At 38.9% G+C, this 22,958-nt stretch overlaps 1 protein-coding gene across 5 annotated transcripts in view; it reads left to right on the top strand.

Moving 5' to 3' along the window:
* Positions 1–22,958, top strand: part of LOC307142768 (atlastin-2) — a 39,367-nt gene that overhangs the window by 10,833 nt on the left and 5,576 nt on the right. For 4 of the 5 annotated variants that reach the window (XM_079843848.1, XM_079843850.1, XM_079843849.1 and 1 more), the window contains exons 3-9: positions 560–694; positions 5,747–5,902; positions 12,711–12,767; positions 12,852–12,944; positions 13,445–13,583; positions 21,269–21,396; positions 21,513–21,569. In XM_079843848.1, the coding sequence (XP_079699974.1) occupies positions 560–694; positions 5,747–5,902; positions 12,711–12,767; positions 12,852–12,944; positions 13,445–13,583; positions 21,269–21,396; positions 21,513–21,569 (765 nt within the window). Of the gene's footprint in view, positions 1–455; positions 695–5,746; positions 5,903–12,710; positions 12,768–12,851; positions 12,945–13,444; positions 13,584–21,268; positions 21,397–21,512; positions 21,570–22,958 lie in introns of all 5 variants that reach the window. The other variant, XM_079843851.1, reaches the window with a different exon arrangement.

A 22,958-nucleotide genomic window follows, 5' to 3' on the forward strand; every position in this document is an offset into this window, starting at 1 on the left:
AAACACTAGATTTCTTAAAATGTGAAATTTTAAAAAGTTAATAACGTACATCCTAATATTTTTAATGATACTTCTATAAGAAAACACGAGTGATTATTAATGAATGCAAGCTGATATAATTTACCCCAAGAACAGTTTAAAATAGTGCTGAAAAGACACTTATTTTTCCTTATATGTACAGTAGGATATATACATATGAATTGATACTGAATCAAGATCGAAATCGATATTTGAGCCAGTCAATCCCCCCAACCATCACCTGCCCACCACCACAAATTGGTTTCTAATCTGTGGGAAACACTGGAGTAGCTCTTGTGACGCTGCCGATCGGCTTTAATCCATTCCAGCCGCTTTACTGTGAAACACTGATGTTTTGTGTGGGTCTGAAAGAGTCTTTTGTTTTGCTATTGAGAGCATTATTCAGTTTGTCTTGACCTCTCTCACTGAACATACAGGACACAGGTGGAGCGGTTCAGAAAACTGCTTTCACAGATGACCTCAGGTGGTGATAGTCTCACGAGCGGGTCTGCATGTGTGTGTGTGTGTGTGTGTGTGTCAGAGCGCAGATTTCTGGCTGGGTGAGAAGGACGAGCCGCTGACGGGCTTCACCTGGCGGGGCGGCTGTGAGCGGGAGACGACGGGCATTCACGCCTGGAGTGAAGTGTTTGTGGTGGAGAAACCGGATGGCAGCCAGGTATAAATCAGCCCACATCACAGACAAAACCACACTTTCATTAGCCAAATGGAAATTTAAAGTCGATGTGAAATGGAAGTTGCGTCTTTTCTGTCCTTATTGTGCCGTATATCCAAGTGAAACGCTTCTCAAACAAGAATAAATGTAGGGCGGGGCTTGATTGTGTCTGTGGGAATTGACTGAATGGTTGTGGTTTACTATAGAGAGAGAGAGTATTTAGGCCACGCCCACACCGGGGGGGACCAATCAAACGCTCTCCATTGACTTTGCATTGCGTGAAGCGCCTCTTTGTCATTTCGGACTTATAACAAAAAAACAGAACAATGTCTAAAAGCTGATGTGTGACGAGGTGTACAGAAAACAAGCTAAACAACACAGAAATACGTTTTATAAGCCGTCGACCCAAAAAAACGAGCCTTTCAGGAGACAAAAGTGGATAAAGGCAGTAAAACGTGACGCTTCAGCTGAAGAATGGGTACATTTTGGGATCCTGACTAGGGATGCACCGATACCCTTTTCCAGATCCGATCCGATATTTAAAATTCTGAGTATCGGCCGATACCAATGCAGTTTTGTAGGGCTGCAACTAACAATTCTTTTAATAATCGATTAATCTGTCGGTTATTTATTCGATGAATCGGATAAAAATAAATAACATTAATTTCCAATCCTTTATTTAAAAACAGAACTGACAGTGCAAATTCACAGTGCAAAGAAAAAAAATTCACAGGTTGCTACAATAAATCTATAAATCTTTATTTTTATTTTTATATATATATAAAGAAAAATACTAATCAGAAAACTTAACAGGATGTTAGAACTTGTTCTCTACACTACACTCAGACGCACACACTCACAAACAAAATTTAATGGGTTTAGTTAAATTGTAATGCATTAAGAATTTCTCTAAAATGTCCAAACCCATTATATACTCCTGGAGAAAACATCTACTGTATTAACCTATTAATATGAATGATATTAAATCCAGACACAGATTTAACTGCTGTGACATATTAAAAAATATTATGCAACAATTAAATAAAACTACTCCACCTAAAGAAGAACACAATGTCTTATTTTCAATGAATGATATGCATTCTTTAAAACAACTTGCATACAACATTCCTTATAGATTAAATATGGATTAAATAATGAATGTATAATAAATATAATGAATCCTTATTAAAACTAAAGAGGTGATTTTCTCTGTCTTTTGTTGTTTGATTAATATTAAGAGCACAAATGTTAGCAGGTTAATGGACTGCTGTCAATTTAAGACCGAATGCTGACCGAAAATGACTATAGATATTAGTCATAGTTTTTGTCATTCAAAGCTGGTTTTGATTTTCGTCTCGTTTTTGTCTGTGAAAAATGTTGTTGATTTAAAATACTAACAAATTATTTGTCAACGAAATTAACCTAAATCGTGAAAAACAACAAAGTATTAAAAATAAATCACAATCTATGACAAAAATACTACTATAAAAGTGAATAAGTGTAGCGCTAAATCTGGTAAAATGTTCACATTCATGAAAAACAAGTAAATATATTTATAGATATAGGGTCCATAATAAGAAATGAGAACATTTATTTTAAATGTATAACGCAGCTTTTTAATGAGGCAGCAACATATTATAGGTGGGGCAGAACAAGAAAGGCTATTAATAATCTTTCATAGCGTAAAGGGATTATAATACTAACGGCTCCAATAGAGAGTGGCGCATATGCCGCTCCGTCCGCATTGTAAAGTTCAACTTTAAAACACAAAGGGAAGATAAATCTATGCGTAGTGTATCTATCTATGCAATATTTTACTAAGGCGTTTCTTTTAACAGTTTAACACTTCAGTTACCGTGTGTGAAGAACAACACAATCTCTAATCCAGTGGTGTGATCTAACACACACCCGGTAGAAAGTAATGTTCACACGATTTACAGCATTAAATAAACTCCAGTCAAGTTATGCAAAACCATAGAGCGTTATATACAGATCAAGCGTAATAAATATTGTTAAATATTCATCTGTACCTCCCATTAAACTATGGAATGGCTTTAGAACACTTTATATGGTGCACGAAGAAGAGTTGATGATGCTTTATAATGTTTTTGTGCCTTTTGTGGGGCACTGGGGCTTAACAATAACTCAGAATATTATACGCACCGTATCGGATTTGGATCGGCCCTGTCTGATCGATACCCGATCCAGCAAATAATGGCGGATCGGAGCCGATACCGATACTGAGTATAGAAATGAAACTAACTCTAAATTCAAGTCAAGATCTTGAAGAACCACCAAGTGTTTATTTTAGAAAATGAGATAACTTAAGGCTACTGTAGGCCATCTTTCCAAAATAAATGTATATAATAAATGTATATAACTATCTCACCTAAATATTTGATCATGCAGTGCATTTTTGTTTTTAAAAACAATTTTTCAGGTAGGTCTAACATTAGTATTGAGGTAAGAAATACTAAAGACATTTAATAAGAAATCAAATGTAAATTTAATATTGGTCTTCCCTGAATAAATTAAATTAGTTTAATCCTTACACTTAAGGTTGCAAAAGTTAGTCATTCAAGAGCAGTGAGTGTCATAAAGGTTCATCAAACAACACAAGACAAAGAGAAACTCAGAGACAGCAGCAGTTTATTCGACAGCTGTCACTTTAAGAGCGAACACGGATACGGTTACAGTTGCACAAACGTTCACTCGCGAGTCACGACGGGGTTTACGTGCACACTCGTCAAGACGGTCATTTAATACATACATTTGTGTGTATCTGACCATTTCAGCGCAATTTGTACTCGCAAGCTTTTTGTGAGATGGCCTGTGTGTGTGTGTGTGTGTGTCTCTCCAGACCGTGCGCGCGAGTGCGGTTTGAACACTGGCAAGACTTAAAAATAAATGCAAATGATAAACTTTAGTGACGATGCGACACTGCCTCGATTGTGCAAAGTGGCAAATCATGTGTCAACTGTGCAGCTCGATTTTAGTGCAGATGCGCTGATGTGAAGCCATTTGAGCATTTTGAAAGGGAGAGAGAGAGCGCGCGCACGCGGTGAGTCACGCGCGCTGTTTGTGAACTTGCATCCCACAGAAAGTTTTCAAATAACTGCGTAAGTTAATAATATAGAAATATGAATTGTACCTCACCTTCAGTATTATAATTAATATTACCCGCGCTGGAAAGAGAATGAGACGGTGTCGCTGCATATCATGCCTTAGCTCTCACGGCAGGCATGGGTTTTATGTATCGTCAGCTGCGATTGGTTCATGAGATCGGCCTTTTTGGAGACCGCCGATCAATCATCCCAAAGCCATTATCGACCGATCGAGATCGGTTGCCGATCAATCGGAGCACCCCTAGTCACTTAAGTCAAATATCCACATGTCAGTTTTATATATGATATTTCCTGTCTCTGATGACGTTCCCTCTAGTGTGTGTAGTTTGTGTGTAGTTCTCAGTGTAATGTAGCATGTCTCAGTCTCAATTGCCTGTATCCAAGTTTTTTTTATTCTTTTTTTTCCTGTGTTTTTAAGTTTTATGGATTACATTTTAATGGTTTAATAAAATTAAAAAAAATCTGAAATTAATTGTATAATTGAAAACTATATATTACTTTTAATTTCTAATTTAAAAAACATTTTTTTTTAAATGAAATTCTATGAGGCATGGCATAAAACATGAATTTAATGAATCTTTTAATCATATGAAATTAAACTATATTGTGTCACACACAGCTTTTCTGTTGTAATTAAAACATGGAAGAAAATACATTGAGATTTCTGTCACAAGTTATACCAAAAGTTGTTTTGATGGGTTGTCGTGAAGACCTTTTTGAGTTTCTGTGTTTATGATATTATGACGATAATTAACCCTAAACTGTAAAATGCTGCTGAAGTGACTCTGGAGAGTAAGTTTATGTCCTCATATAGTGTTCATGTTTAAAGTCTCTGTGGTTTAAAGGGTTAGTTCACCAAAAAATTAAAATTCTGTCATTAATTCCTCACCCTCATGTGGTTGGACACCCGTCAGACCTCCGTTCATCTTCAGACACAAATGAAGATATTTTAGTGTAAAGCTGATGCTGAGAAAGGCTTCAGATAGGCCTCCATTGGCATTCAGTACATTTACACTCACAAGACCCATAAAAGGCACTAAAAACATCGTTACAAAGTCCATCTCACCACAGTGGCTCTACAATAATTTTATGAAGCAACGACAATAGTTTTTGTGCTAAAAAAAAAATCAAAATAACACCTTTATCCAGCTTGTTCTCGTCTTCCGTGTGTGTCTCCACGACGCATGCGCGAGAATATGACGTAGCGCCGGCGTTCGGGAATCCATGAAATGCACACTTAAGCCCCATTTTGAGAACTACACCGAGACCTAAAGCACGATCAATGTAGAATTCAACAGCTTAGACACGCGCGTCTTCCTCTGCTTGTAAACAAATAGTTTCTGGGTCATGTGTCCGAACGCCGGATCTGCGTCATATTCTCGCGCATGCGTCGTGAAGACACACACGGAAGACAAGAACAAGTTGGATAAAGGTGTTATTTTGATTTTTTTTTTTCGCACAAAAAGCTATTGTCGTCGCACCGTAAAATTATTGTAGAGCCACTGTGGTGAGATGGACTTTGTAATGACGTTTTTAGTGCCTTTTATGGGTCTTGTGAGTGTAAATGTACTGAATGCCAATGGAGGCCTATCTGAAGCCTTTCTCAGCATCAGCTTTACACTAAAATATCTTCATTTGTGTCTGAAGATGAACGGAGGTCTGACGGGTGTCCAACCACATGAGGGTGAGGAATTAATGACAGAATTTTCATTTTTGGGTGAACTAACCCTTTAATATTCATAGACACTAGTCCATTTCATGATTTGATTTAAGTGTGTTGACCTGCTTTTTATTTATTCATAAAAAATATTACAAATTCCACATTATACAGTAAAATCTGGATTCGTGACTTCATAGGGCTCTGTTTGTGTTTTGTGTGAGATCAGGCGTGTTCTGGCTCAGTAACCCGTGACCATCTGTGTGTCCGCAGGTGGCGGTGCTGCTCCTGGACACACAGGGAGCGTTTGACAGCCAGTCCACCATCAAGGACTGCGCCACCCTGTTTGCCCTCAGCACCATGACCAGCTCCGTGCAGGTCTATAATTTGTCCCAAAACGTTCAAGAAGACGATCTGCAACATCTTCAGGTGAGACGTCCTGATCCATGAGTGTTTACCGGTCGAGTCAGGCTTAAAAATCTCATTGTGTTGAATGACAAATATCAAATACAGGTGCCCAACATGATTTATTCTTCACAGATAAGTTTGAGGCTCTACATGTGCGGTTACGTTTTATTTAGACTTATTTTAATGCTGTAAATCTGCCTGTTTGTTACATTAAATACTACTAATAATTATCAGTATACACTCACCTAAAGGATTATTAGAAACACCTGTTCAATTTCTCATTAATGCAATTATCTAATCAACCAATCACATGGCAGTTGCTTCAATGCATTTAGGGGTGTGGTCCTGGTCAAGACAATCTCCTGAACTCCACACTGAATGTCGGAATGGGAAAGAAAGGGGATTTAAGCTATTTTGAGCGTGGCATGGTTGTTGGTGCCAGACCGAGTATTTCACAATCTGCTCAGTTACTGGGATTTTCACGCACAACCATTTCTAGGGTTTACAAAGAATGGTGTGAAAGGGGAAAAGCATCCAGTATGCGGCAGTCCTGTGGGAGAAAATGCTATGTTGATGCTAGAGGTCAGAGGAGAATGGGCCGACTGATTCAAGCTGATAGAAGAGCAACTTTGACTGAAATAACCACTCGTTACAACCGAGGTTTGCAGCAAAGCATTTGTGAAGCCACAACACACACAACCTTGAGGTGGATGGGCTACAACAGCAGAAGACCCCACCGGGTACCACTCATCTCCACTACAAATAGGAAAAAGAGGCGACAATTTGCACAAGCTCACCAAAATTGGACAGTTGAAGACTGGAAAAATGTTGCCTGGTCTGAGTCTGGATTTCTGTTGAGACATTCAGATGGTAGAGTCAGAATTTGGCGTAAACGGAATGAGAACATGGATCCATCATGCCTTGTTCCCACTGTGCAGGCTGGTGGTGGTGGTGTAATGGTGTGGGGGATGTTTTCTGGGCACACTTTAGGCCCCTTAGTGCCAATTGGACATGAGCATTGTTTCTGCCCATGTCCATCCCTTTATGAGCACCATGTCCCCATCCTCTGATGGCTACTTCCAGCAGGATAATGCACCGTCACAAAGCTCCAATCATTTCAAATTGGTTTCTTGAACATGACTGTAGCTGTGTCCCAATTCGGGGGCTGCATCCTTCAAAGACCGCATTTGAAGGCCGATTGCGTCACCGCAGCGCGACGAAGGCTGTCTCAATTCGAAGGGTCCTTCAAATGCAGCCTGCCGTCCGTGTTGCCAAGTCCCCGTTTTTTCAGCCGAATTAGGCTACTTTTAAGTTGTTGCCGCGGGTGAAAAATTATTTTCGCGGGTTTGTTTCTACCCCATAAGTACGATTTCGCCGCTCCAAAACCCACAAACGTACAACTGCAGTGGAGAATTCGGCCGCTCGATGGAGAAAATCGCATTGGGAGTTTTGGACTACTTTTGTTGCAGAGACCTGGCAACCCTACCCACCGTCTTTCTCTCCGGCCGCGAAGGATAGAACCAACCAGAACAAGTGGATCCTTCGCAGTGTATTCCTCTGCCCATCCCGCGGCCGAGGAACACTTATACATGTAAGTAGCCTATTGTGTTTTAATTTACTAAAATAACCAACGAAACGTTTTAAAAGCCGGTGGTCTTTATTTCTGTGTTACCAATGCACAGCTTTATTCGTTAGGTGATCTGATGTAATATTTCGTTTTGTTTTATGGATCAAGTAACTTTTAGCAGCTTTACTAAAATGAGGCAGCAAATGAGTATTTATTTACCAGGCCGGAAAAATCGAGAATATAGAATTTGAGTATCTATAAATATGATTTCTGGAGTATTTTGTATGTTTGTAGGCTACTGATGCATCATATTTTTAAATTTTCTTAAGATTGCACCCCTGCCTTGCAGGTAAAAAAATAAACTTATTACAACTTAAAAAAATAAATAAAAAGTATGCAAGTTAATAGACACATCTTTACTGAAATGTATTGTGCTGTTGTGTTTGTTGTTGACAGACATGTTTATTTTCTCTGCTTTAGGATTGAAAGTGTCCTGGGACAGGTGAGGGAGTGGGGGAACTTGGCCATGGTTTGTCTTCATGATTGAGGGGTTGGGACAACCCCACTGTCCTCATTGCCTCCATCATCCCTGAGGACACACCAGGGCCAAGTTCAGCAGTGGATGACCAAGATGAGGAGGAGCAACTCCAGCCAAGAGGAGACGAGAAGAGAGGATGAGCTGATGGAGAGACTGAGAGAGGACAGGAAGTTTCCGCGAGAGACAGAGGAGAGCAGGGAGAGAATGGACTGATTGTTTTCTCTACTTGAGAGATTGTTAAGAACTAAAATTTTGGTTTTGTAAATTAAAATGTGTAAATGAAATATTATTGTTACGCTTTATTTTTGTTATGCAAGTTATAATTTGTAAATTAAATAAATAATTCTGTACATTTATTTTTTGTCACGTCAATTAATTTGTAAATGAAACAAATTCTATACATTTTTATTTACAGAACTATTTACATAAGTTCTGTTTAAGATTAGAAAAACTAAATACATTTTAAAATTAACAGTACATAAAACAGATGGAATAAAATGTTTTTCTGTAGTCTTTTATTGAGCTGGGCTTTATTGACCCTGGTGAAGCCTCTGTCAGCGGGACATCATCTGGATCAGGGCATTTTCCACTGTCTACCAACAGGTTTGCAGTGCGGCCTTATTCGACGGCTGCCATGTCGCTAAGATGTTTTCAGAAAGAGGGAATAATAACTTAAATTAACTCACATCCTCAAAGCAAACAAAATATTTTAACATGCATAACTGTTCTATGAGCTGAACTCTGCAGGACAGCGGCCCTCCAAGACCAACGGTGCCTATCCCTGATCTAGACGACATATTTCTAGTGTATTTTATTTTTAGATTCTTTTTTAAACGATAACTAATATCAAAATGTAATATCCATGTGTTAAAAGTCAGTTTTTCATAAAACCACAATATTTGCCTCTGCGATGAAGTTGAATAAAAATCGAGGTACTTCACAATTATACTCAAATACAGAGTAAATGTATTTCGTTACATTATTTGTAATATTTAGCAACTGCCGTTGAAGAGAACTGAAATGAACATTTATACTGGACTTTAAAGTTATATTCAACTGCCTAAAAAAAAACAACTAAAGATGTTTACCTCGGCCCATTTATAATAAAGAATATAAACTATATAAAATCGTATGTTGGTAACATATTAGTCAACGTTTTATTTTTATCAGTAGATGCATTTGATTACTGGAGTAAATTGAAACCCAATAATTGCATTTAAAAGTGTAATCTGGCAATTTCTCTTCAAAAATCTGACGTCGCGGCCAACATTTCTAAAGAATGCTTTCAGCAGCTTGTTAAATCAATGCCACGTAGAATTAAGGCAGTTCTGAAGGCGAAAGGGGGTCAAACACAGTATTAGTGTGTGTTCCTGATAATCCTTTAGGTGAGTGTATGATATAGTGTATGTGTCTTTGAGACTGCATTTTAGGAGGCTTTGTCATCATCATTTCTCTTTAAAAATTCTCGTTTTAGACTCTAATTCATGACCAGGGTACCCGCGGGATCTTAAAAAGTCTTAAATGTCTTTAAATTTCAAAATCAAAATTTTAGGCCTTAAAAAGTCTTAAATTCGCTGAAGTATTGAGTTCTATGTCTTAAATAATTTTAAACGGGTCTTAATTTTCCTACGTCCATGTAATGCTAGCTCTTGCTCATTGAAATGCTCCGGCAGTGCTTTAGTGTGTGTGTGTAGTTCGTTCTTTCGCTAGTCCAACTATAGTTCGCTGTTTTACAACTACAAATGAGACCAGCATGCATCTTATATTGCAGCCAATCAGCTTTCATGTTATTGGCGCGAGGCTCTTTCGGATTGTACCACAGACACATCAAACTGATTTTATTCTTCAGCTTCAGTTCTCCAGTTCTTCCAGTTCACGCGATCGTGAAAGCGAAGGCGAATCTTTCTTACCTGCCATCTCGCGATATTCCCGATAGCACTAAAAAAGCGATGTAAACCCCGAACTGATTCGCTACTGCCACACGGACCGATGTCAGACTGGCCGCGCATTCTGTGCTCGCGTTTGCCGCCTGTCAGCGCTCGCGCGAGTGTACCGAATGTGTGCATTACTGTAGGTCCTATTTAAACATAAATAACTTTTTTTATGTTTGAAATAGGGCTGTCACGATATCAGATTTTTCACACCACGGTTATTGTGGCCAAAAAAAAATCACGATATCGATATATCGCGATATCTATAGAACCTTGGGGGAGAAAGTTATCAAATGAATTGGTAACACTTTACAATAAGGTTGTATTAGTTGACATTAGTTAATGCATTAGTTAACGAACTAACCATGAACAACAGCTGTTCAGCATTAGTTAATCTTCTTTGTTAATGTTAGTTAATATAGAGCTGTTCATGTTAGTTCACAGTGCATTTTAGCAAGATTTTAATAATGCATTAGTAAATGTTGAAATTAACATTAACAAAGATGAATAAGTGCAGTTCATTATTAAGTCATGTTAACTAATGTAACTAATGTTAATTAAGGAAACTTATTGTAAAGTGTTACCAATTAATTTTTACTTTGTTTATTTAGTTTTATTTTTTACCCAACAAACATAATTGGATATTGATAAACAGGGTAATACTGTTACTGATAAATTGTCTTTGAAGCTCCCTATGAAATAACAAGAGAGAAAATACTGTCAAGTTCAACAGTATGATGATGAATAAATATTAACATAAATGTTATTGGCCATGACTAGATTGCAAATACAAATACAAGAATAGACATTTTTCATTAATTAAAAGAAACTATGAGACCGCGACCGTCGACTGGCTCTGACTGGTGACTCTGACCGTTGCGTTCCTTCAGCGCAGCTGCAAGAGTTATGGCCTTTTTACACCTGCTCACTTCATTCGTTTTCTCTGATCATATATCTATCATATTGTGAAGAGATCAGGATTAAATGTCTTCCGAAATTCTTTCGAGGCGGATTTAAATCCGATCACTCAGATGATCCACCGCTCCCACCACGCACTGCGCGCACCGAGTGCTGAAGGGACTACAAGAAGATGCAAGAAAAGACGCAAACAGCCGCCAGTGAAAGTGAAAGTAGCCAAAGGCTCAGAATCAGATGCTCAAAAACACAATAATCTCCATTAAAACAAATGAGACTAAATGTTCTTACCAGTGCTTAGGTCGCTCGTTCTCCTATTACGGCCTTTGAACTTGAAATGAGCCGATAAATAAAATTCAGCTCATATCTGTTGCTTTCGTTGTCGTGATCTGAATTTGCATAGCCTATAGAATGGAAATTGAAGATTGGATTTATATTCATAAGACAATGCATGTTTTTATTTTATAGTTTAGATTGTGTAGCCCGTTTCGTTTGCAGGCGTCGTTGCGTGCGGGCCTGCCTCAGCTTGTCAAAAATGCATTTTTACTGTGGTGGTGGTGATGGTAAACATATAAACTTACATTGTGATATGCTTGAAGTGTTTTATATATATGGATTTTATTATAGGCAAGACAAGTCAAGTGTTGATTTGAGAGGATAAATTGATCAAACATGCGGTTAACTCACTGTCGGCCGCTGGCCGCTTGGTCATTAGGAAAAAAACGAAAACTTTAATTTAACTAACGAAAATTGCCCCAAAATTTTTTTCTAAATTAACTTAATAAAGAAACTAAACGAAATATAACAAATTTGACATTACAAACAAAGCTGAACTATTTTTATGGCTGCAACAGTGTGTAATAGAGAGGGAGGAAAAAACACGGCTACAGTCAGACACCGGAGTATTTACGCGTCATGTTATCATACCAGTCCTGTTCATTTTCAATATTGCGGTTATCGCCAATACCGGTATATTGCCACACCCTAAATTAACACGATGTCGATATTTCGTGCTCTGAATATCATGGTTATCGTCAATACCGGTATATTGCCACACCCCTAATTTGAATATGCAATTTATTTCTGGGATTCAAAGCTGAATTTTCAGCATCATTACTCCAGACTTTAGAGTCACATAATCCTTCAAAAATCTTTTTTTTTTTACTCTCTATTTCAGATAAATGCTGTTCTTTAGAACTTTCTATTCATCAAAGAATCCTAAAAAAAAAAATGTTTTACACAACTGTTTTCAACACTGATAATCATAAATGTTTGTTGATCATCAAATCCTCATATGAGAATGATTAGTGAAGGGTCATGTGACACTGAAGACTGGAGTAATGATAATAAATTCAGCTTTGATCACAGGAATAAATGACAATTTACTCTATATATGCACATAGAGAACAGTCACAACAGAACGGTCACAATATTACAGATGTTTTGTATTTTTAATAACATAAATGCAGCATTGTTGAGCTGAAGAGACTTCTGTAAAAACATTAAAAAAATCTTACTGTTCTCAAACTTTTGACCGGTAGTGTGTTTGTATATTAATCCTGGTGGGATTGAGCTATGAGGAAGTGCAAGTTTACTAATACTTTGTTCAATTTTAATAAATGAATTTGCTTTGCAAGTCATTTTGTGATTCTGCATTTCCTTTTGTTTCATTTCGTTATATAGGTCTTAAATTTAATTCATAATGGTCTTAAAAAGGTCTTAAAAAGTCTTAAATTTGACTTGGTGAAACCTGCAGATACCCTGATGACCGGTGTTTTGTTTTGCTCTATGTATGTTACTCTTTTAGTGCAAGTCGACAATAAAGTGCGGCCACTGCCACTTATAATGTGTTTTTGCCTTCTCATCTTGTTTTTTCAGCTCTTCACAGAGTACGGCCGACTGGCCATGGAGGAGATCTACGAGAAACCCTTCCAGGTACTGTGTGTGAGAGAGTGTGTGTGTGTGTGTGCGTGTGTGAGAAATGCTGCTGTAACGCTGTGTGTCTGTATTTGTGCGCAGTCCCTGGTGTTTCTCATCCGAGACTGGAGCTACCCGTACGAACACGCTTACGGTCTGGATGGAGGAAATACGTTTCTGGAGAAGAGACTTCAGGTGGGTCACATGACGCTGTTGCTCGTGTGACGTACAGCTTCTTAATGGTCACCGTGTTCTTGCCAAGACATGTTCCTGGATCAACATGTTTTGTTGCATTCCTGTCCGAGCCCTTTCCCTAACACTACCCATAATCCTTGAAGAGGATGTGAGGGAAATTATGTAGAAGCTCCTAACTCAAGTCTAAACATGAACTGTAAAGTTGTCTCTCAAATCTGGTTGTTTGTTGTTCCACAATCAACAAAGTTCTCAACCAGGGGCCTCAAGATGACTTAAAATGATTTTAAAAAGGCAAAACAAGCATGAAAATAAGATAAAGGAATTAAAAAACATTTTTTTGGGGGCTTCTGGAATCACAAAACACATTAATTTAATGTTTAGTAAACCATGTTAAATAATTCAATATATCAATAAAACATCAGTGTTTGGGCAGTGGAGGCTCTAGAGTCCGAGCGGTTGAGAAGCGCAGAGCGTCTAAATTATGCTGTGATTAATCTCAGGTGAAGCAGAATCAACATGAAGAACTTCAGAACGTCAGGAAACACATCCACAACTGCTTCTCCAACATCAGCTGCTTCCTGTTGCCACACCCCGGACTCAAAGTGGCCACCAACCCTCACTTCGACGGCCGGTTACGAGGTGCGGGCACTTTATTCACACACATGCTCCTAAATAGAGTCTGCAGTTCACACACATAATTTTAGCTGCAAATGTGAGTCAACACCCTGACTTATCAGAAAATAATAGGGGGGGGTTGACCTTTGATGCATGTAAAAACAAAAGTAGAAACCTTTAAAATAGCTTTTGGCTGCACAACAGAGGTTTTTCTGTGGGAACAGAGGTTATGTCTAAGTGATGTGAGTTAGTCTGGAGCGCAGCCTGCTGACAGTAAACACCCTCACAAACATCGCTTATACTTTCGTCTGTCTCCGCAGCGCGAGCCTCTGACTGCGCGTGTGTAGTTAGTAAACTTGACCAAAACCACACTTTTAAAAGCCTTAAAGGGTTAGTTCTGTTAACTGATAGGATTAATCGGTCAAAGTTATTTCGGTTAACGGTTGAACGGTCAATATGAGCATCCCTACACTGCTGTGGACGTTGTTTGCGATATGGCTGACAACTGTATCACGATATAAGTGTTTCATATCGGTCGATATTTGATATATTTTTATGACCACAATTATCTCTTAACATTAAGGTGCAGTGCCTCGGTTATTTCTGTGTAACTGTTAGCGTTTAGTTGCTTTGTCATAAGGTATTGATGCAGAGTAACATTACCTCTCCATGTTTCAAAGGTTGAATCTAAAATCGCCCCCTATACCCTTAAATAGTGCATTATTTGAGAGGACAGCCATTTGTAGTGGTGTCCGAAACCATAGTGGACGTTGTTTAGTGCACTCATTCTATCCCACAATGCACCGCAATCAGTGGTGTAGTGGTCCCTGGAGAAGTGGGTATACTCTTTAATTTTTGCCCCCAATTTTTTTTTTAAAGCGGCCCAGCAATAGATGAACATCCTGTGTTATAAGCAGTGACATGTAAGACTAGTCTTGCATATTTAGTTCACCCGAAAATGAGCCAGTAGTATTTGCACATTGTCTCTTGACTTTTGCTGCTTGACGATCACTATGACATTAATATTAGCCGGAAGAGGTGCAGATTTTGCAATCAATACTGGCATACAGACAATAGAGACAACATAATTATACACTTTGATTATTCTTTATTCCAGGGGTTTTCAAACCTGTCAAACAACTATTCTCTCACCTTGCAAGTAGTCTCTGCCAGTATTTTATTTTGTGAACTATCTCTTGGAATGGCTCATTTGCAACAGATAGTGTACGCCTGAGTGTGCCAACATTTGCAAATATCACTGGTTCTACGTTAGCCTGGTTTTACCAGACTCTCGTACATTTCATTTGTACATAGAGTCTGGCCACTCTCCATTGAAAAGCGTTTACTTCCTTGAAGGCGGGAACTCTGTTGAAGTGTAAAACTATTGGATCTGCCAAGAGTCACTCTGGATCTGCCGAACCAATCGCTAACGTTTGGTCGTGACTAGGGTTGGGTACCGAAATCCGGTTCCAATATGGCACCGGTACTTATATAACCGGTATGTACCGGACCGAATCAGAACGCAGATTTCGGTTCCTCATTTCGGTGCCAAAATTCAAACGTGCTTTCGCGTGCTTTGGCTGCACCGAGCCAGAGACAGACGCTCAGCGCTCGTCACATCACAACTCATGACAACTATTCAGTGTTTTCAACCACATCTCATGACAACTATTCAGTGTTTTCAACCACATCTCATGACAACTATTCAGTGTTTTCAACCACATCATGTTTATTCCAGGTTTCAGACATTTAAATGCTCATAAGTAGGCTACTAGCAACAAAACACCCACTGATGTCTATGAAAGCGGCAATGACAATCCTTTCAGACGGTTATAATTTGACTAACGTTACATGTTTTATTCACATCAGATACATACATGCACATTATATAGTAACTATATAGTTTACTCTATTCTTCTTCCAGTTCACTGGTCACTTACTTTCATGTATTTCGTGAGACGAGAATTAACTCAAGTGTTGTAAATCCGACAGATCCGATTCTGAGGCGCAAACTAACATGGCGCCGCCCATTGCGCTTTATAGATCAACTAACACACATTCACTCACACATTTGAACATCAGATAGTTCGTGACACAGTTAAGAAGTTTGTGAATATTTTGAATAAAAAGAAAAAGCTAAATAAACCCGATACAGCTGAGCCGTCAGCGCTATGGCGGCTGCTGTGTCTCATGTGAGAAACATGACGCGTCGCCATGGAAACAATAAGGCAATGCGTTCTAAAATATTTAGCCAGAGAATATGATCATATTTCAAAATAAAGCTGAAGCTCGAAGCTGGTTTGTAGCAGAGCAAGAATACAGACGACCGCTGTTATTACTGTAACTGTTATTTAGAGTTATATTAGGCTTGTTGTAGTTGGGTTAGGTGGCTTAGGTTTTACTGTGAATTTGTAAATAAGTAAATTATAATTTGTAAATAAGTAAATTGTGTTTTGTATTTATTTATATTCATACATTTAAGTATACATTAAACTTTTAATAAATGGTTCAATTTAAATAAAAAATAAATAAATAAAAAGCCATTTAATGTCATCCACCTCGTTTTGTGGCCTTTTTTTTTTTTAAGTATCGGTTCAGGCACCGTTTAGGCACCGGAACCATTTTAAAAGTATCGGTTTGGCACCGGAATCGAAAAAAAACCAAACGATACCCAACCCTAGTCGTGACGCATGTCATGCGCCGTTCGCCTTTGATTCTCACATTAACTGAGCACACCACCTCAGTGTCAGTGATAAAACCTTGTGCATTCGGATTGTTATTTATTCACAGTTATCGGAACGCGCTGCTCTCGTGGTGCATATCTCGTGCAATCATAACATGATTGTATGCTGTAAATAAAATGTCATATGCTTGGTATGATAAGAATAAATGCTGCCGTGAATAACAGCCCAATTCAAATGTTTACGTGCTTTTCTTCTTTTATTTTTTGAGCGGTGATGAAATATTTTGCTCTTGTAAACACTTGCCAGTATTTAAAGAAATACAAGTCTAGAAATGCATTCAAATTACAGCACACGGTGCTCTGCAGAGGTCTGTAAAGGATATAAACAGTGAGTTTTGAAGTGATATATTCTTGATAACTCAGAGATGTGGATTTGGACAGCCATTACATTACCACACGACCTTGGTGTTTGTCAAAAGCAGTCGATAATTCAGCCTGGGTTTTTCTCGCGGGTGGTGGGAGACGGACGGCTTCAGCAACTCCTTCACCACTAACAGAGCGAGCTCAAAAATACTTTTCCCGGACCACAACATCAGCAGTACAGCAGTGATTGTTCTTGCTCCGTGTAGCGGGAGTTCGTTTGTTCAGGGAAGAAGGAGGCGGGAACCGAAGAACGTTTAACAACTTTAAAGGCCCTTTCACACCGGACGCGTAACGGAAAAGCGAAGCGAATATTTCGTGTGCGAATAGTTCGCGTCAAAACCATTCACATCAGCCGCGACGCGAGTTTGCGACGTTTCAGAGCTCCAACATTCCAAAACATTCGCGGCGACAGCTGAGAAACACGGACACGTAATCATTCAGTGGAGACGAGCTTTTAATTTTCTTTAAAAGACAGAGAAGAAGGTTTTGGGTGCAGCCAGTCTTAAAGAACAGAGAGTCTGAAGGGGAGGATGCTCATCTTCTACAGGAGCTAAAACTTTATCATGGCCGGTTCCGCACTTACTTCAAATGTCCGTGGGATAATTTGAGGAGCTCCTCCAGACAGAGACGGTAGCAGCGCATCTGACGACACACACACACACACACACACACACACACACACACACACACACACACTCTTCAGGAACGGCTCGATACGGAGCTGCTGTGTTTCCAGTTGAATCACAATGTAAACATTTAAGTGCCACAGTCGTACTGACGGAAACACATTCACTTTCTATAGTCGCGGACGCAATTAGATTAAAAAAAAAAAAATCAGTGTATTGATTATAATATCGTAATCTGTAGCCTATAGTGGGCAAACACATCTGCATCTGCACAGCTGTAAACACAACTACAGCTGTAATCTCGTGAGAAATGCCACACCTGGCAAAGGTTAATGTTGATTGAATGGCGAATGACATCAACTGGACATTTCGTCACCTTTGTTTCCTTGTATGTGATTGGTTTAAGCCTTTTCTGTCGCTGCGAGTGTTAAAAAAAATCGATAACGAAACGGAAAAAATAAACATCGTTTTTTCGCCGCAGCACATTCGCGTTCGGTGTGAAAGCTCTCATTACACAAACAGCTGATCACAAAATAAAACCATCGCGCAAATTATTTGCGCGTCAAAATCGCGTCCAGTGTGAAAGGACCTTTAATCAAATAATAAACACAAAATGAAAGTATAAGTAAAACGGACTGCTGCTCACAAACATAACAAAACACAACTTAAAATCCAGGCCTGGTCCTCTCTCGTCCTTCGCCGGTGTCGCTCGTCCTTATATGCCTCCGTGCTCCCTCATGAGAGGACTCGAGACCGGTTTTAACTTCTGGACATTCGTCAGCGCTGCCACACACTCGCATTTTTCACTGCCGCCATTACTGAACTAACGTTACAACTCAAACTAGCGCACGACATCGTCATCGTTCTCAGCCACTCCCTCTGTTCGCTGATTGGACCGGTAAAAAATTGTTCGGGCGAAAACCTAAGCATATACCGCAGTCCCAGACGTAGTACTGAAGGAAAATGAAAATTGAGCGGAAGTACGTAGGAGGGCGGAGCCAGGCTAGTTCTACGCAGGCCTAATGAATGAATATAAGATATATTCAAGATGAGGCAAGCGTGGTGTCAGAGATTTGTTTATTTTTTTTAAAATATCATCATCTTTCAAAGAATTCAACAAAATATTCAAAACAATATGTTCAACTATTATACAGGGTTTGACATGAACTTTTTTGCTCCGCAGTCACTGTGGCTCGTGGTTTTCCAAAGTTACTAGCCACTCTGGCCACAATTTTGCTGTTTGGAAATTACATTTTATATGATTAAAGTTGACTTTGGCATGCTTAAATTACTTGATTTTGATTTAGAAGATTTAAAACTCTTTCAAACTTTAAAATGCAGAGTGACCACCCAAATCAAGATTACATTGCATATCAGCTAGTATGTGCAGGTGGACAATATGAGCATAGGCTAATATGAGAAATGTAATATGATATGAGTTATTTTTTAGGTTATAGGCTATAAAAGAACAAAGAAGCAAATAGGCAAATTACAAAAACAATAGTAGCCTAAAAAAAAAAAAAAGTTTTATTTAATATGTATACATTTATTTAACACCTTTAGTTGTTTGATTAACATTAATGACAGACAGGTATTTAATTGGGCTGCTGAATAAATCAACGTAATATTCTGACACATATCCAGTTATTACCCACCTGTTTACGTACACTTAAGCCATAACCGACTGTGTTCTTGTGAGATACTCCACACGATGGATATTTTGACATCTGTGTGCGCGTGTATTTGAATATTCAGGCGCAAGGAGAACTGATTGTGCGAGAGAGAGAGCGCACGTGAGAGAGAAAGCGCTTCTGTTGTGTGTCATTCAGTGCGATTCCGCCTATAGTTAATCGATAAAGAATATTAATTGAACTGTAATTTTGTGATACGACGTTATATACATATAATTATAAATGATGTGCTGGACTGTCATGGCTAATGCAGAACACTGCTGAATGATGCGCAACAGAGGGGATTTAAAAGTGTGTATACGCAATGCCGACTGATAAAGAAGTGGGTATACCTGCGTATAGCCTGCACTACACCAGTGACCGCAATAACGAGTGTACAGCCGATGAACACACAGCACTCACTCATTTTCATTCACTCCTTCAAGTGAACTGTATTAGTGGATTAAAGTAGGGAATAGTGATTGAGGTTTTAGGGGGCGATTTCGGATTCAGCCAAAGAATAGCACAACGGCGAGCGCGTCGAGTATAAACACGCCCCCAAACGGACGAGGCGCGCGCTGTCAGCGGAGGAGCCAGACGAAACTATAAACAAGGCTGTTAAAACAAGTGTGTGGTATTACCAGTCTTGGTGGGGACGACAGTCTTACAGACGACATTGGTCTGACTACGGTCAGACTTATAAAATCCAAAAAACTTGTTTTATCAACAATTTCCTCGCTCGCTGCGGCGCTCATTTTCCACTGGTCACTCCACGCCGGTGCTGTTTACTGAAGAATTAATCCAACACGAGACAACGATATGCGCAACCAGACCTGAGACAGTTACCTGATTGGCTGTTAGCCTGTCACTTCCTATGTTGCTTGGTTACCAGAGAGCGAGTGCATTTGTTCATGCAACCAAACTTGCTTCGCAACCTCTGGTTTCTTCCGACAAAGAAAAAAAACATGCATCTCAAATTTTATCCTTTTTTTATTTTATTTATTGATATCGATTACGTGTCTATCGCGATACATATCGTTATCATTTTATCGCCCAGCCCTAACTGTGATAACGGAGTGAGGATGGGAGTAGGATTCGGATTCGGCAGAATCTTAACCAGTGGATTCGGTATTCGGCTGATCCCCAAAAATCTGGATTCGGCCCATGATTTCCTCTCCCTCAAGTCATCAGAGGTGTGTATGACATTCTTCTTTCAGACGAATAAAATCTGAGTTATATTACAAAAGTCCAGGCTAATCCAAGCATTAGAATTTGTTTCATAGTTGCTCTGTTTTTGAAGTCCATAAAAAGTGCATCTGTCCGTCATATAACTGCTCCAGCGGCTCTGGGGTGTTAATAAAGGCCTTCTGAAGCAAATCGACGCGTTTGTGTAAGAAAAATATCCATATTAAAAACTTTCTAAAGTTAACTTTCGGCCTTCCCTGTTCAATTTATGGAAAAATTGTTGAAAGTTCCCCTGCCGATGGAAAGACTAACGCGACCAGGTCCGGTCATGACATCACAAACGCATCTTCAGTTTCACTTTCAACATTCAACACTTTTCCATGGAATGCGGCTGGTCGAAAGTTTACTTGATAAAGTTAAAAATATGAATATTTTCCTTACACAAACGCGTCAATTTGCTTCAGAAGGCCTTTATTAACACCTCAGAGCCGCGTGGAGCAGTTATATGACGGATATATGCACTTTTTATGGACTTCAAAAACAGAGCAACTATGAATCAAATTCTAAAGCTTGGATTAGCCTGGACTTTTGTAATATAACTCAGATTTTATTCGTCTGAAAGAAGAATGTCATGCACACCTCAGATGACTTGAGGGAGAGTAAATCATGGGCTAATTTTCATTTTTGGGTGAACTATCCCTTTAAGACATAACCAACTGTTGATACAATGATATTCGATAAGACATAATTTTGTGTGAGTATTCACTGTGAGTCGCGCGTTCATATCTGCGGCATATGCCGATTATATCTGTGACAGGCTCAAATCGGCCCATATAATCAGCTGACCGGTAAATTCATTCTACTGGGATATATTGCTGTCATTTCTTCAGCTTTATTTCGGTGGGTTGGCTTCATATTTCAGTGACACTATGTCAGATCATGATTGGACAGCCATTCATCCACATTCAGTGTGACGTTTGATCGTGTTTCAGCCCATTGATGGCCAAAAGAACTATTGATCACTGAAATGGAAATTTCACATCAGCCAAATAAATGAGCTTCTTGTGTGTGTGTGTGTGTGTGTGTGTGTGTGTGTGTGTGTGTGTGTGTGTGTGTGTGTAGACATCGATGACGAGTTCAAGAGGGAGCTGGTGAATCTGGTGCCGCTTCTGTTGGCTCCTCAGAACCTGGTGGAGAAGGAGATCAGCGGCTCCAAAGTCACATGTCGAGATCTCCTGCAGTATTTCAAAGTAAGAGCGTTTCCCATCCGGCCTCCATCGCTCAGGTGTGTGCTGGGATTGACCCCTGTGTGTGTGTGTGTGTGTGTGTGTGTGTGTGTGTGTGTGTGTGTGTGTCTCTGTCTCAGGCCTACATGAAGATCTATCAGGGCGAAGAGCTGCCGCACCCCAAGTCCATGCTACAGGTAGAGAAGTTCAATCCCAGAATGCATTGTGGTGATCCTGTGTATTATGCTTATGATGCAGGGTTCCTCCGGCTCGATCGTATTTAAGGTCATAACTTAAATTATATATTCTCATTTTAAGAGCTCTTAAATTTGAAGACATGAACCGTAATGTAACAAAATGTTAGGATTTCCTGAAATTATGTAACTCTTTGAACACAAAAAATAATTGATCAGCCTGTAATTTGCATGTATTGATGTGTTGATACACAAGTCAACTTTAATACACATGTAAATATTGAATAAAACCTGTATATATTTCAGAAATATCACACATTAAACTTGATGTGCAGCTCTTAGTTTGCCAAGAAAATGGAAGGAATTATTAAATATTAATTTGATTTACATTTTTAAAGATTTTATGCATTTGATGACCACCTTTTTTCATAATGCATTTGTATGAAATCATAAAATGAGCCGTTTTGCAGTTGTTTGTGCAGCAGCCCGTTTAATTACAGTTGTTTTATATTTATGTATTTATGCTAAAAAGCACTAAACATTTTTATTTTTCCCAGTAAACTTTATAAGGCAAATGTTAAGAGCACTAAACATAAGAAGTTATTGTTTCTACAGGGCTCGACATTAAGCTTGTTCACGTGCAAATCTGTCATTCACTTGTCCGAGTAAAAAATGTGCTTGTCCGGAAAAAAAAAGTTTTGACATATGCATATTTGTGATATTTTTACCTTTTATAAAGGGCATTTTTCCCCTAATCTTATTAAATATAGGCTATGATTCAGATTTCCTTTTATATTCTTAAATTGGATCAATCAATTAAATTAGAAGACGACACTGGCTGTTACCAGTCAAATTAAATAATTTACACTGAAAAATTACAACTTCATTAAATATTGTTATGAGATTGTTTTAAATATACAAATAAGAAAGGCTGGAAAGATGAAACTAAAGCACCAGTAGGTGGCGCTGTGACCGTCTGAATGAGCGAGTCATTGAGTCGATTCGTTCAAACGCTGATTCATTTAAGAATGAGGTAGGCGTTTCCGAATAATTAATTGAATCTTTGATTCTATTGATTAATTCAAAATGCTGAATCATTCACTAACACGCTGTTGCTGTGACACGCGTTCTGCTGTGGTCTTTTGGAACTATTTTCGCTGCTGAAATGGAACAAAAACACTCAATATTGCATCAAAATGTAAGTGACTTAATGTTAATAATTGTTTATGGAACTGTCATATGAAATCAGTGTCATTTTCAGTCGTGATGTTATTCAGGCAAACAGCACTCTTGGGAATGTGACGTTGCAACTGTATCGTGTTATAAATATAAATAAACTCCACATTTCTCCATTTTTACGGCAGTGTGTGACTGAGTTTCTCTGTGTGAGCG

The sequence above is a fragment of the Gobio gobio genome (assembly GCF_949357685.1).
Source record: "Gobio gobio genome assembly, chromosome: 19".
In the NCBI taxonomy this organism is placed as follows: Eukaryota; Metazoa; Chordata; class Actinopteri; order Cypriniformes; family Gobionidae; genus Gobio; species Gobio gobio.